The 13232-nt window shown below is 37.4% G+C and overlaps 1 protein-coding gene across 2 annotated transcripts in view; it reads right to left on the bottom strand.

Moving 5' to 3' along the window:
* The window catches only part of SCFD1 (sec1 family domain containing 1), a 45083-nt gene that overhangs the window by 10392 nt on the left and 21459 nt on the right, over window positions 1-13232 (bottom strand). For both annotated transcript variants that reach the window (XM_031593757.2, XM_031593758.2), the window contains exons 15-20: window positions 8957-9053; window positions 5927-5997; window positions 4943-5022; window positions 4335-4397; window positions 3371-3446; window positions 1098-1151 (exon numbers count right to left, since the gene is read on the bottom strand). In XM_031593757.2, coding sequence (XP_031449617.1) covers window positions 1098-1151; window positions 3371-3446; window positions 4335-4397; window positions 4943-5022; window positions 5927-5997; window positions 8957-9053 — 441 coding nt within the window. The remainder of the gene's footprint in view (window positions 1-1097; window positions 1152-3370; window positions 3447-4334; window positions 4398-4942; window positions 5023-5926; window positions 5998-8956; window positions 9054-13232) is intronic.

Genomic DNA, 13232 nt, shown 5'->3' with positions numbered 1-13232 from the left:
TGTCATAACCACTGCAGTGCGGAGCCCACCATGAAACCTATTCATCCTGCATAGCTCAGAAGAGCTGACAAGTGAACTGCTAACTCATACAGGCATACGCTGTTAAAAGATGGACTGCTGGATACAAATGGCACTAGCAGACCAGTTCTGAATAATGCAGAAATCCACGTGTTCTTTGTACTACATTTATTTTCGTACTATTATTCCTTAACAAGAGGAATTCAAAGGGGTTTATCATACCTGTATACTTGATGTATACAGATCAACTAATGTGACATATTACCATTTTATATCTTGAGTGATTATGATCTCATTAAAATGAGAAACAGTCATTAAACTTGTTCTGAAAAAATCACCTGAAAGTCATTTTCAAAGGTTGAGTGTCTGCCACATCATATTACTATTTTATGTATAGGGTGGTCACATCAATGGTTCATTGAAGGAATTAAGAAAAAGGCTTAGACAAAGATTTTTGGCTATTTTTAGCTGTACGTTCTAGCACTTGTCTTGACTGTGCACAATCAAAGCTTTGTTAACTTTGGCAAGTTTAAGATTTCACAGGAAAACAGGAAAAGCAGACTTTCCCAACAAAGCAACCAACCAAACTGGCTTCAAATGCAAGACTGCTAAAATATTTTCCTCCAAACAACAAAGTTTCAAAGATGAGGGAAGGAAAACTTTCTGTACTAACCCTGTTCGTATCTACTTAACTTTTAATACTGTGCTCTTAAAAGAAATCCCTTTGATTCAAGAACCATTTCAGGCCATTGTTTAACTTCTACAAATTCAGGAGCAATAGAAGATCAGTATAACACAAAAGCTCAGTCCAGGCCTCCTTCCCCTTTCCCCCCAATAAAAAAGATAGTTTGAAACACCATCAAATGTCTTAAGATACCACTTTTATGCTAAATAAATTGTATGGAATAATAATAAAATGAAGATGTTTCTGTTGGTGAAATCAAGCACTGCATTATTGTGAACAAAGAATAGATAGGGTATATTACCATTACAAAGCCTAAAGATTTCATTAGACAACTTATCTCTTTGACAGTTACCTACTTGACAATTATCTCTTATGTGAAAGCAATTATACTCACTGGGTTTGACTTCATTTCCATAAGGTTGTCCAATATACGTGTGACTGGCAGATTCTACAAAACAAAACATGAAATTAATGAAATACTGAATTGCTTACTAAGCCTTATTCAGAGGATAATCAATAGAACATTTGCAACACTACTTTAAACTGTTAGGCTCTTATGTTTTGAAGAAGCTGAAAAGTACCAAAGTAGACAATAACTACTCTGGACAAAAAGTAATTCAGGTGATGGTACTGCAATCATTTATTTATTTATTTATTTAAGTAATTACATCTCAAAGCTGAAGTGCTTCCTCAGCAGTCAACACTCAGCATGAGACCCCCCTCCACCCCAACTTCTTTGTTTCAAGAAGCTGCCGGCTTTACTTCAGAGTTCTGGAAATTCCATCATGAACAGGTGCCCAGGAAGTGCCATGCTGCACAGCTGTATATGCACTGCCATCTCAGAACCTTCCAGCAATGGAGACACAAGAATGTTTACTTCGTGGGCTTTGCAACGTTACACAGTGGAAATGTTTAGCAACATGGCTTATTTGATCTAGGCTCTTTTCCTAGGTGCTTTTTTTTTTTTTTTAAAAAGACTGGGTGAATTTCAGCTAACAGTTAGGAAGCACTATTTCTTACTTTTGCACATTCCAAGAGCCTCAGTTTACAAATTCTATATCCCTAAGCCATGCTTTACTAAATTCACACTGGAAGAAATTGCCATTGTAATAGTCAATCACAAAAGCATTTCTGCTGCTTACTGGGAAAGGAACTTCAGGTATTTTAAATTCTCCTGGTGCTAATGGTCTATACAATGTACTGATAGTTAATATGTCATTTATGGACACAGCAGTAACAGTTAGCTAACTAACTACTGTGATTTCTAACAGTTGGGTCATCAAGTCCTTTGACATTATTATGTCTTGTATTAAATTATTTACTAGTTCCAGGGGAACTTCAGTTTCCAAAAGTGCGTGGAATTCAGAGTAGCATTGGCAGAATAGAATGGTTTGGGTTGGAAGGGACCTTTAAGATCATCCAATTCCAATCCCTCTGCTATAGGCAGGGATACCTCGCACCAGACCAGGTTGTTCAAAGCCCCATCCAGCCTGGCTTTGAATGCCTCCAGAAAGGAGGCAACCACAATATAAGATGTAATAGCAGATAGTGCAGACAAAACAAATTGCCTGAGATGCATGTAATGAACAGTGCTTTCTGTAAGCCAAACTAACCCTCTGTTCAACCAAGGAAATTCTCACATCTAGAGCTATTTTCTAGTGGGCAATACAAACACCAAGCCAGACTAGGAAACTCAATAACTGCACTGCCTATAACACCTTAAGGATTTAACCTGTAATGCAAAATAATAACCTGGAATCATGTTGGCAAACTTTATTTTTTGCTGCTAGTTCTAATTCAGTTTCAATAGCAACACAATGCTTCCAAATCTTAGAAAATGTACTTTATCCAATTTTAGTAGAGGAGTGACTACCATAACAAATGCAATATTCTGCTTCAGTCCTTTTATTACATCTGAGGTTAATAGGAAGCCTTCATGGACAAATTTTTCTTCTTCTTTAGTAAACATATCCAAAGTAGAGAAGTGGAGTCTCAGTATGTTAAGACTTCTGTCAGGAGGTCTCTAGGACACTACTTCATAATTGTATCAGTAAAGCTCTTTTCCTGGCATAGATGATCTTAGGTCTTTTTCAATCTTAATGATTCTGTGATTCTAATCATCCACCTCTGTAACTTCCAATACAAACTCACCACATACAGGGCAACAAACTTAAATTTTCCATTATGAATGACTAATCTGCATAATAAACATGGGTCATGCTGAAAATGGCGTATCCTATTTATTTCCCCAGAAACTACAACAGATACAAAGAGAAGAACTCTGTTAACAGAGGAAATTCTCAGCTACAAAGCCCTGTTTTCAACACAGTCTACATTAGCTCTGTGTTTTTGTCAGCCATGAACAAGAGCCTGCATGCCACGCTTGTCAAAATCCACTGGAGGGGACCTGCTGTCACACTGCTGAAACTGACCACGCATGGCCTCACTGTGCTCTCATCCACTGTTTAGTATCCACAAACATTCAGCAAACATCACTGAATGACAATGGGTGCCATTTTTTCCAGACTCCTCCTCTGCCACTGTGGGCCACCATAATAAAATACAGAAGGTGTTACTTTCAGAGCAGTCCTCATAGTATGACAGAGGTAACAGAAGTCATTTTCCTCAGTTCACAACTGCTTGACAATGCATGGTCTATAAACTTACTTGTTGCTTCAGTACCAAGTTCTTCACACCTTCCATCACAAACTGTGATCCTGTATTCATAACACGTGAAAACAGACTGAAAACCAAAACAACATTGCAAATGAAAAAAGAAAACGTTACATGTAATTTTTATGCTTAAAATTAATATCCAATTCCTATTAAAGCCAAAGCAACAAAAGGTACTAATTCAGTTTTTCATGAAATAAGATATTTTTCAAACTGCATGGCAAACCAAGCATTTGGGAATACACCTATAATTGAGCAGTTAGATTCTCAGCTATCAATAGGAGCCTTGTGTTCTACTCTCTGATCCACTGAACAGTTAAAGCCTTCAGGAGTGGAAGGATTTGAATGCTCCATTTATTTTTTTTTTCCCAACTTAAGAAAACAAAGAATTCTGATACTGACATGGGAAAATCAGTAACTACTGTGACAGTTTCCTTATGACAGCACACTTCTGAATGTACAGCTGGTAACGAGGAATCTCTCTGGGTTATGCACAGCCATTACCTTCTCATTCCGTGTCTTAAAATAACCAACTACACTCTCTCCAGGAGATCCTAAGAAAAGTAAGTGCATTCTTGCTTCCTGCCCTAGAGATGACCCATTTGGAATACACAGGGCTGTTTTTGTTTCCTGCCATGGATTAAATAAGGCTGAGCATGCTGGCTGTCTTAGTTTCTTGCTGAATTCTCCTATGACAGCCCATACACTTCATGTGAAGGTAACAGGAATCACTATATTAAGTTCCTTTCTGGATTTAGCCACTTATCCCTTTTCTTTAAATTTTTCTTTTATGCAAGTCCTATGCACTGTTAATGGGAGCTAAGTAATTTAAAAAACAAATTTTTCAAATAGGGAAATGTTTTATTCTGGGCTACATACAACACTAACTACACTTTCAGTACTACTGAAATAAACCAGAAGAACCCAAAGGTTTACTGACAATTAATCAAAAACATACCCCAAAGGTTTAGGTGTAGAGTTTCCATAGCTGGTTGGAGCTGAAGCCATCTTAGTGAAAGCCCTATGAAAGCAGGGGTAGAAATCAAATGCTTCATCTCATGGCACATCCTGCTGTACAGTGTTCCACTCCAGTCATTTCAAAGTGAAAATACTTATGCTTCTCAAACTGTTTCTGGAAGAAACTATTTCTCATGTGCATCCCTCTTGTCTACATCTACAATGATTAAGGAGCTGAAAGGAATTAGATTTTGTATTTAATAGGAATTTATTTTAATAAGATGTACAGTAACTGATAGGCAGTGCAGCCCTTTGGCATGAATCACAAAATCTGGAAGCTGAGCAAACCCAACTTTTCACCAAATTCAATACATTTTTTCTGTCTTGGATAATTAAGAACACTGATATGCATCACACTGAGTAGGGTTCTGGCATTATTAGAGTTCCATGGTAAAGTAAGATTTTGCATGTATTATCATAACAATGACAGCAAAGTTTATGCCAGAATAAATGTTTACGGATAATTTACACTGTATGATACCCACACTGAATTCTGTAAAGTTACCCCAATTACAGCCTCACATAGGAAAAAAAATGGAAATTACTCACTTCCACTGTTTTATGTAGCTCAGAGGAGCTAGATTACAACCCGCATCCATCAGTGCTTTTTTATACTGGTCCAAATCAATCTGAAATTATGAAGTGCAGAATCGCAACAAGTTTAAACTACTCTTAACTGTCCATGTGGAATATAAGATTACATTAACTTCACTGATACTATAAGTTTGCTTATTTAATATTTAGATAAAAAGCAATTATTAATCCCATCCTCTACCAAGTACAAAAATACAACTTAGATGTAAGCGCACAGAATTTAATTCCACAAATACAGTTAAGTTCAGTGAAAGCTACTTGTAGCAAATGCATTTTAAGGAAACAGTTTACAATATCGACATCCTTCAGAAACCTGACCGCATCGTGCTTTATGTAAAGTGTCACAACAGCAGCCAGTGAAAATGAAGAGCATCTTACCCAACCCAAGCTCATTTTTTCTACTAGTCTGAGTCAGTATAATATTTCATTGTGAAATGTTTCCATCTATATTAATTCTATATTACAATATTTCTACAGCATAATAGAAAACGTCCTTGAAATTAATCATAAGATCTAATGAACTATTAAGAAATTGCCTCCTGACCTGTTCTGACAACAGCATTTCTGCATTGTGCATCCACTAGTCAACTAACCAAATTACTTTGGAACGTACAAGGATAGAGTGAAAAGTGTCATGTAAACTTTTTAAAATCCACTTAAGAGTGGAAAGTGTACCAAGATGAGTTTCATAGTAACTCTAAACTGAATGGTTCAAAAGACAACCTTCCTTCTTACTAGTCATGCTTATCCTTCACAGCAGTAGCTAGTGCTTGACAAACAGGTTCCTTGATAAAACCAGACGATTTATTTTAAGTTTCTGTATTACCCGGGCATATCATGCTTCTGTTCACAGAGAAGCAGAAATACCTACTTAAGGCTGATCAAACACAGAAAAGCCTACTTGGTAAAACGCGATGTCATGAACTGTAAAGAATGTACCTCTGAAGGTGCCTGAGATGAGCTGATGTAATAGATAAGAAATAGTCGCATTTTGTCTTCAGGAGTTCCTGCTGCAGTGAAACACATAAGAAGAACTGTAACTATGAAGTGTTAAATGCCCTTCGATGTACGCATGTAACAACCATTTCTATAAATAAAGGTCTGAATTATATATGTATTATCTCTCCTCATGGCTTTGTTCAATACACACAGTAGTAAAAGACATTCAGCATTTTATTTAAAAATTACTAATAAGCTCACTGTTTCTGAAGGAGTTACACCTGCCAGATCTGCTTGTAGCAAACACTGCTCTGCAGGTAAGGGTAACATACAAAGTAAGTTACCTCCTGGCATTACACGTCTAACTTTAGGAGTGAACTGCAAGCATTCAGCAGACAGTAGAACTGTGAAAAAGACTGAAGAAAATCATGAAAATATAAGCCACAGCATTTTCTTTTCAGCTCTACAATTTGTTTATGCAGCTCTAGAATTGGCTGTACTGAAACAGCTGAGAGCTGAAAAAGCACTTACGTTCGAACCTTTGGTCAGGAAAAAAAACACTGAACTACCAACTTGTCTCTGGGAAGGATTTCACCTCCTGAATTATTAGCACACCATTTCCTTGGAGAAAAGTATTACAACAAATATTTGGGAAGCATTATCAATGGGAATCAAAATTCATCTCTGCCAGAGCAAACAGATGATCTGACCATCCTTGTGTTCTTTAGACTATAACCAACTATGTCAGAATTCAAACAGCATCTACTTTTTTTCTAGCAGAAAACCACAAATAATAGAGAACACTTCTCAAAACAAATGTTTCAAATCTGTAGTCCAGCACTTCATTAGAAAAGCTTGCTTGCTGCCTTTAGATGCAGTCAATACTTAAAAAAAATACACTGTTCCATACTCATGGGGAAGAGAAAAATACTTCCCAGCTATGGAATATGGATCACAACAGCAGGGAATCACCTAATCCAATATGCAGCTTTTGTTTGTAAGCAAGCACATATTTAGTCTGGCAGAAGCCTCTCTCATAGTAAGCACTGTCATAACGAACATTCATGACTTGATTCAACTGATTCCAAAACATAAAGTTTTAATAACCTTCAACAAATACTAGTAAGCCAGAAGATCAAAAACTGAAAAACTTTGTATCATGGGAACCAACAAACAGCTTTCATGGTAGACATCCCTTTGGAGTCAACTTGGCTCAAAACGCACTCTGTATGTCCTAAAGAGACACTGTAAGAGAACCTGGTCTCTGTAACTGACTCAGACACTTGGTTTCCAACTTGCCAGTTTATAGCTTATGGCAATACCTGCTGGAACACGATAGCATTTCCCTCACTGAGCATATTTACCATGCCTGCAAAACTCCTGGGAGGTTTGTGCTCACAAAAGTGTCTTGCTTAGACATGAGCAGGTGATATTTTCTCCTACCAAAAAAAATAAATAAATTCAAAATAAATGCTTAGATTATATCATGTACACTTATATAAATCTTAGGAAAACACTTTTTTTTTTTCTTTTCTCCTGGTGAAATTAATTGAAATGTTGGTATAAAACACAGCTGTGATAAACAGTTGCAAGTCCCAGACAGGCTGCTTGTTAAGTGCTTCCCTTTCTTTTTCCCTAAGCCACGGCCTGTGACAGCCTGGGAGGAGGACAGGGATGATAAATGTTCTGCAGGAAACTTAACTTGACAAACCTCAAATAGGACAACTTTATATTCAGTGGGAAGCCATCAGAGCTACTGCTTCACTAATGGAGAAAAGCAAAATCAGTAACTCTGGTTTTAGTACCACTCCATGATACAGTAACATCCCCTGAACTGGGAAACAGCTAACTGCCATGAATGGTAAATCGCTAACAGACAGCAAAAATGGGAGGACAAAGCAGGTAAGTGCTCAGGTCTGCCACTGTGAAGAGCTCTGCAGGTATCACTGTCCATAAGGCAAGTGCCCCACAGATCATACAAACAAATATTCACCACTGAGTGTGCTGGAAGACTTGATGCATTAGTCCTTCAAACAAGCTTTCCCTGTTGGTATCTAACAGCAAATCACACAATTGGAAGCTATCTAGTTTTGCAAGACAGCATACACAGAAAAAAAACATGGTACTTAAATCCTTTTGTTTCATCAGTCTTTTATCCAGGCAAAGTATATGAAATGCTAATTAGTTACTATAAACAACTGAATATCTAGCTTATAAAGAAAACTCTAGCTTAGATGTCTAATCTTTTTCTTGTGCACACCCAAGATATTCATTGTTAAAAGGTTTCAGTGACAGTTATGTGAGGCCACTGCCTCTGCTACGGCACTGCAAAAAGCCAAGAACACATTCTGGTTTGGGCCTTTTACAGAACAGTTCCCAGTGACTCCTGCTGATAGAGAGCCCAAGTACCAGCCAGTATGTAAAGCTTTAGTATGTAGTAACCAGACATGAATCAGCTGGGAAGCTCTGTTGCTGGGTATTGATAACAGATCTGCCACAGCTGTGTGAAGGCACATCAAACCCCCATGTGTCTGTCAGCCAGCTGGCTGGTTATAGCTTGATTCCCTTTTCTCCACCATCTTACAACCCATCTCTCTCCCTACCCCCCAAGCAAAGGTGATCTACCTACACTACTGCCCTTTTACCTAAGCAAATCCAATGAAATGCCCTGCTCCATTCTGGCTTTATGATGTGTTGGATTCTAAAGAACCAGCACTGTTCAGAACACACAACTCCACACTGTATTAGTAAATACTTGACAAGCAAGGTAGTTAAAATCTTATGGCCTTCAGCAACACAGAATTAGAAATGGATCTGTGTGGAACTGCAAAAGTCACCATGTTTTTAACATATTACTCAGCCTATTTAATAAACACGGTAGACCACTACTGGAATCAATGACAAGCTGTTTCCTTTATAAAGTTGCACAGCTTGCAACACACGTATGCTCTTTACTGTCCACGAAGTTATAGCACATGTTTATTGCATCTCAAAGCATGTTGACACCAAGTTCAGATTTAAGGTACTCACCATCTGGGTCAGAAATCATGTCCAGCAGAGATTTATCCAGAGTAGATTTGCTCATTATTTTTTCCTCGTATTCAAAATACACATCCAGCTTTCTAGTCTGGGTAAGAGTAAGTGTTAGAATTTATTAACTCAAACTAATTCTTCATACTATGACAAATACCTTTTTCCTTTTCAAAAGGTTTTAGTCATCACAACTAAAATGTTTTTAAATAAATTGCCAGAAAAAAAAATGCTTACCATTATCAATGTCAGAAAATTGACACCACTCTCACAGTAGAAGTGAAAATGCAAGTTAAGCAGGGATGTACAAATATTAAACTGGAAGAGGAGCTTTGTTTGAAACTCTGCTTTTGCTGCAGCTGCAAACTTCATGTCATCATACATACAGTCAAATTTGTGCTGAACATGAAGTCTCTCAGTCAATGAGACAATTACTCAATGTAGACAAGCAGGAAATTCCTAAATCCAGTACAGTATCATTCCAGATAAGACTGGGAGCTTTCCTTTCAAATCTGACGAGTTGTTGGTGTGAATGAGCTATTTCAATAAAGATGGAACACTTCATAATTAGACTGCCTGGCTAACACTTATTATGACAGATTTCTAGAGTTATCACATGCAGACCAAATTGTGAAAATCCTTTTTTAGAGAGGACACCACAACTACTGCAAAAGGCAAAAGTTCTATGGAAGACATCAGATGGCCATGCAACTATTGACAGCACTCAGTGCATCTTGCACAGACAGCCAAGCTTTGCACATCTGATCAGTTTCAATCTGGACACAGAAGAATGCATTCCAGCACTGATTTAGAAACCTGATGTTCCATCACAGTTTTTATATTAAAATGTGGCACTACAGCAAATGGCTCAGCTTACAAAGCCTTAACTTCTGGCCACTAACTAAATCCTGCTGAACAAATTCAGCTATGCAATGACTCCAAAAGGAGACTGGTAGAGTGGATCTCCATCTCACTGCCTTGGAAGCATTTCAGCTCCACATTGTGGTAACTGGGAGACTGAAATGATGTTAGCAGAGTGAGGCATGAGTCACCACGCTTTTTCTCAGGTTAAAAGATTCTGAACATTTTTTGCCCAATGTTGTTGAGGCATGAAAAATTGCTATGGCACCTTTTAACCCAGTGCAGTGGTTGTTCTAATGGCAGCAACAGAAAAACACTGGAAGTCTCACTTGCTTCTGAATCCTACTACAATTATTCCTAAGAACACAAATAAGGAAATAAAAAATAAAAATAATTAAAAAAAACAAAGATAAGAAGGAAAGAGAAAAGAAGAAAAGAAAATTAGGATATTTCACATTTGAGTACAGTAAGAGGGACGAGAATATGAAATAAAAAGTCACAAGAATATTTTACTATTGAAAATTGTTGGCAGTCAGCTTATGCAGGCAGCCACTTGCCTTACAGTACCATACACATAACACTCCTGTTTCTCATTGCTACCTACCAAACACACTGAGAAGAGCAGTTTCTTGCAGAACAGCACCTCAATTTAATTCAGCCTTTGTAGAAGCTCGTATTCAGGGATATTTTTATAAGCTCTATCTCTGTAGCAGTTTCCATGAAGTGAACTCAGAACTGATCACTTGCTACTTCTAGGGGTAGAAGAATATCTTATTTTGTCACTGTGACTGGCATCACATAAAAGTTGTATGGAATGAGGAAAAAAAAAAAAAAAGATGCAGAGCTCCTCTCAAAGCTGTATTTGCCTTGTGCCCATATTAGAGGGTACTCACAGCCATAGTTACACTGCTGTAAGGCCCTGCATTGATCATACCTTACTCAGCTGAAAGGTAAACTAATGATCTGTGCCTATCTTACACTACTGTACAGACAACAGACAGGAACTGCCAGCCTTTTTCCAGGTGTTTCATTCAGATACCAAATGAATTTGGTATCCAGCATGTCAGACATGTTCTGTGACCTGTCTCCACAAGACTGGACAACTCTAATTTGCATTGTAAGCTTCCTTAACTGTCTCTAGAGACAGAAAACAACTGCAAAGAAGCCATTACGATTTTTTCCAGACTTTGCATTATATTCACTTCCTTTTGTGTCTTAAGTAAATTTGAGTTCCTTACAAGGAGTTAAAAATCCATGTCTTTAGGTTTAAAACATTTTTCCCAGACAAAAGGCATCCAACTAACAAAGGATTTCACAAAATCTGGAAACTTCATCTCATTAAGATAAATAAATTATTGTTGAATTTGGCAGTGCCTGTATTATCTTAGCTGGTGTTTCATTTAAGACAAATTTATTCAGATGGCATGTAAAACTCTACAACATAAAACAAATACGTTAATTCAAAACATTTGTCTACAGGTCAATTTCTAAATAAAATAACTTAAACATGAGATACTTCAAATTGTAAGAGTAGATTTACAGTTCTTAACTAATTTTCATTGCAAACTGCTTAAAATTCTTCACAACTCCATGCTAATTTCTGACTGTTTGGGTAGGGCAAAACAGAGTACTGCAGCAAAGAAAACTCACTGACTGCACATAGCCACACTACTTAGAGCGTGAAAAGAAATATTAATGGCAGTTACATACTTACTCTCCAAAATCTGGGACAATGGTTTTTGAAGCATGAACTTCATGCTCTTCACAAGAAGAAAACTGACTGAACATCCTGAAAAACTCAGCTCCTTTTTTTGCCCACAGTACGCAACACACACAGCACCTACTGATATGGATCAATACAGAGAGTCCACTCAGCTTCCTCATCACCAGGCATTACTGTGTACATAACCAACTTACTAGAGAAAGTGCTCGTCAGGGCAGTAGTTTTCTTATACAGGTATGTGAGGAATTAGATGGACACCAAGTAAAATTTTATAGGATTACTGAATAGCCACAAACACTACTAGTTACCTTTTGACAGATTTCCCAGATATGTCATATCAATGAGACAGTTACTTCCCAAAGAGCCAACTATTCCAAAAAGTGCTGATAAGAAGCAGATGTCCCGGTTTAGAGGAAAGTGCCATTTTTCTCACTCAATGACAAACTCTCAGACATGCCAAGAGTAAAAGCTGGGGAACGGGAGCTAAACAATCCTGTAGATTCAACAAGACAAGACAGCAAGAAAGAGGTCCTTATGGCTGCCAAGCTGGATAGCAAGGTGAAGAAAAATAAAGACGCGTTTACATTTACATTCCTTTCTGCCTCCTGCTCTCCATTTCCTAATGCAACATCTTATTCCACACTAACGCCATTCAATTACCTTTCTCATTTCCAGCTAAGAGATAGGATCTTTATTGTAATTAAAGCTCCACATTTCAGCTTCCGTATTTATTTAATATTTGTGAAAGCTTTCAACTTAGCATCTTTAAAAACAATTTGTTATGAAGCCAAAATTTATTTTAGGGTAAGTTACTGAAATGCACCAAAATCTCCACCTGAGCACTGGACTCCAAAACAAGCATAATATTCCTTCATTTTAAGGCAGAAAAGGGGAAAAGCAGGATTAACTGAAACATCCTAGAAGGTCATTTTTGTACAAATTTTATTAGGTTATCCTATCCTCTTTACTGAGATACTTCCTTTTAGAGAGAGGGAGAGAGAGAATATGCAGAAAAAGAAAAAAATCATATTTTAACTTACTGGAAGGAATTTCTCAAAGACACTGACAGAAAACAACCTGAAATAACAGCCCCACAGAAGTCAATGGAATGAGTGAGTCTAGCCAGGTAACTGAAGTGTGATGGATGTCATCAGGCTTATTGATAACAGGGCTCAGAAGGAAATAATGAAAAACATGGAAGATATTCTGACTAGGACTAATCACTTTACCTTTTAAGTACAGCAGCCAGAGAAAGCCTGATTTGAGCTTAAATGAGCTGTTGGGCACAACCGTTCAGTTACCAGCTTCTTCAGAGAAGAATCAATGCACAAAGACGCATTTGTTGCAAGTGCTGACAATAAATAGTCCATGGTTCACTTAGTGAAAAAAGTGATGTATTCTTTCCATCATTTCACTAAACATTTAGATACGCCAGAAAACTGCCAGGACCCTTGAGCATGTGATTCATTTCTAGTTTCCTCTGGCTGTGTCTTAAAAAATTATCCAAGACCACATGGAAAGAAGATGTAAACTAAGCACTAAAATATGACTGTAAGAGAAATTAAACTCACTTAGACTAACTAAAATATGACTGTAAGAGAAATTAAACTCACTTAGACTAACTAGAGCAGGTCTCATAGCATTCTTTGCACTGATTCTCACACCTCCAAGAATAAAAACACTCATATTTAC

The sequence above is a fragment of the Phasianus colchicus genome, chromosome 5 (genome assembly GCF_987193195.1).
Source record: "Phasianus colchicus chromosome 5, bPhaCol1.hap1.1, whole genome shotgun sequence".
Taxonomy (NCBI): Eukaryota; Metazoa; Chordata; class Aves; order Galliformes; family Phasianidae; genus Phasianus; species Phasianus colchicus.
Note: the sequence above shows the minus strand (reverse complement) of the source record. Positions and strands in the feature narration are given on the sequence as shown.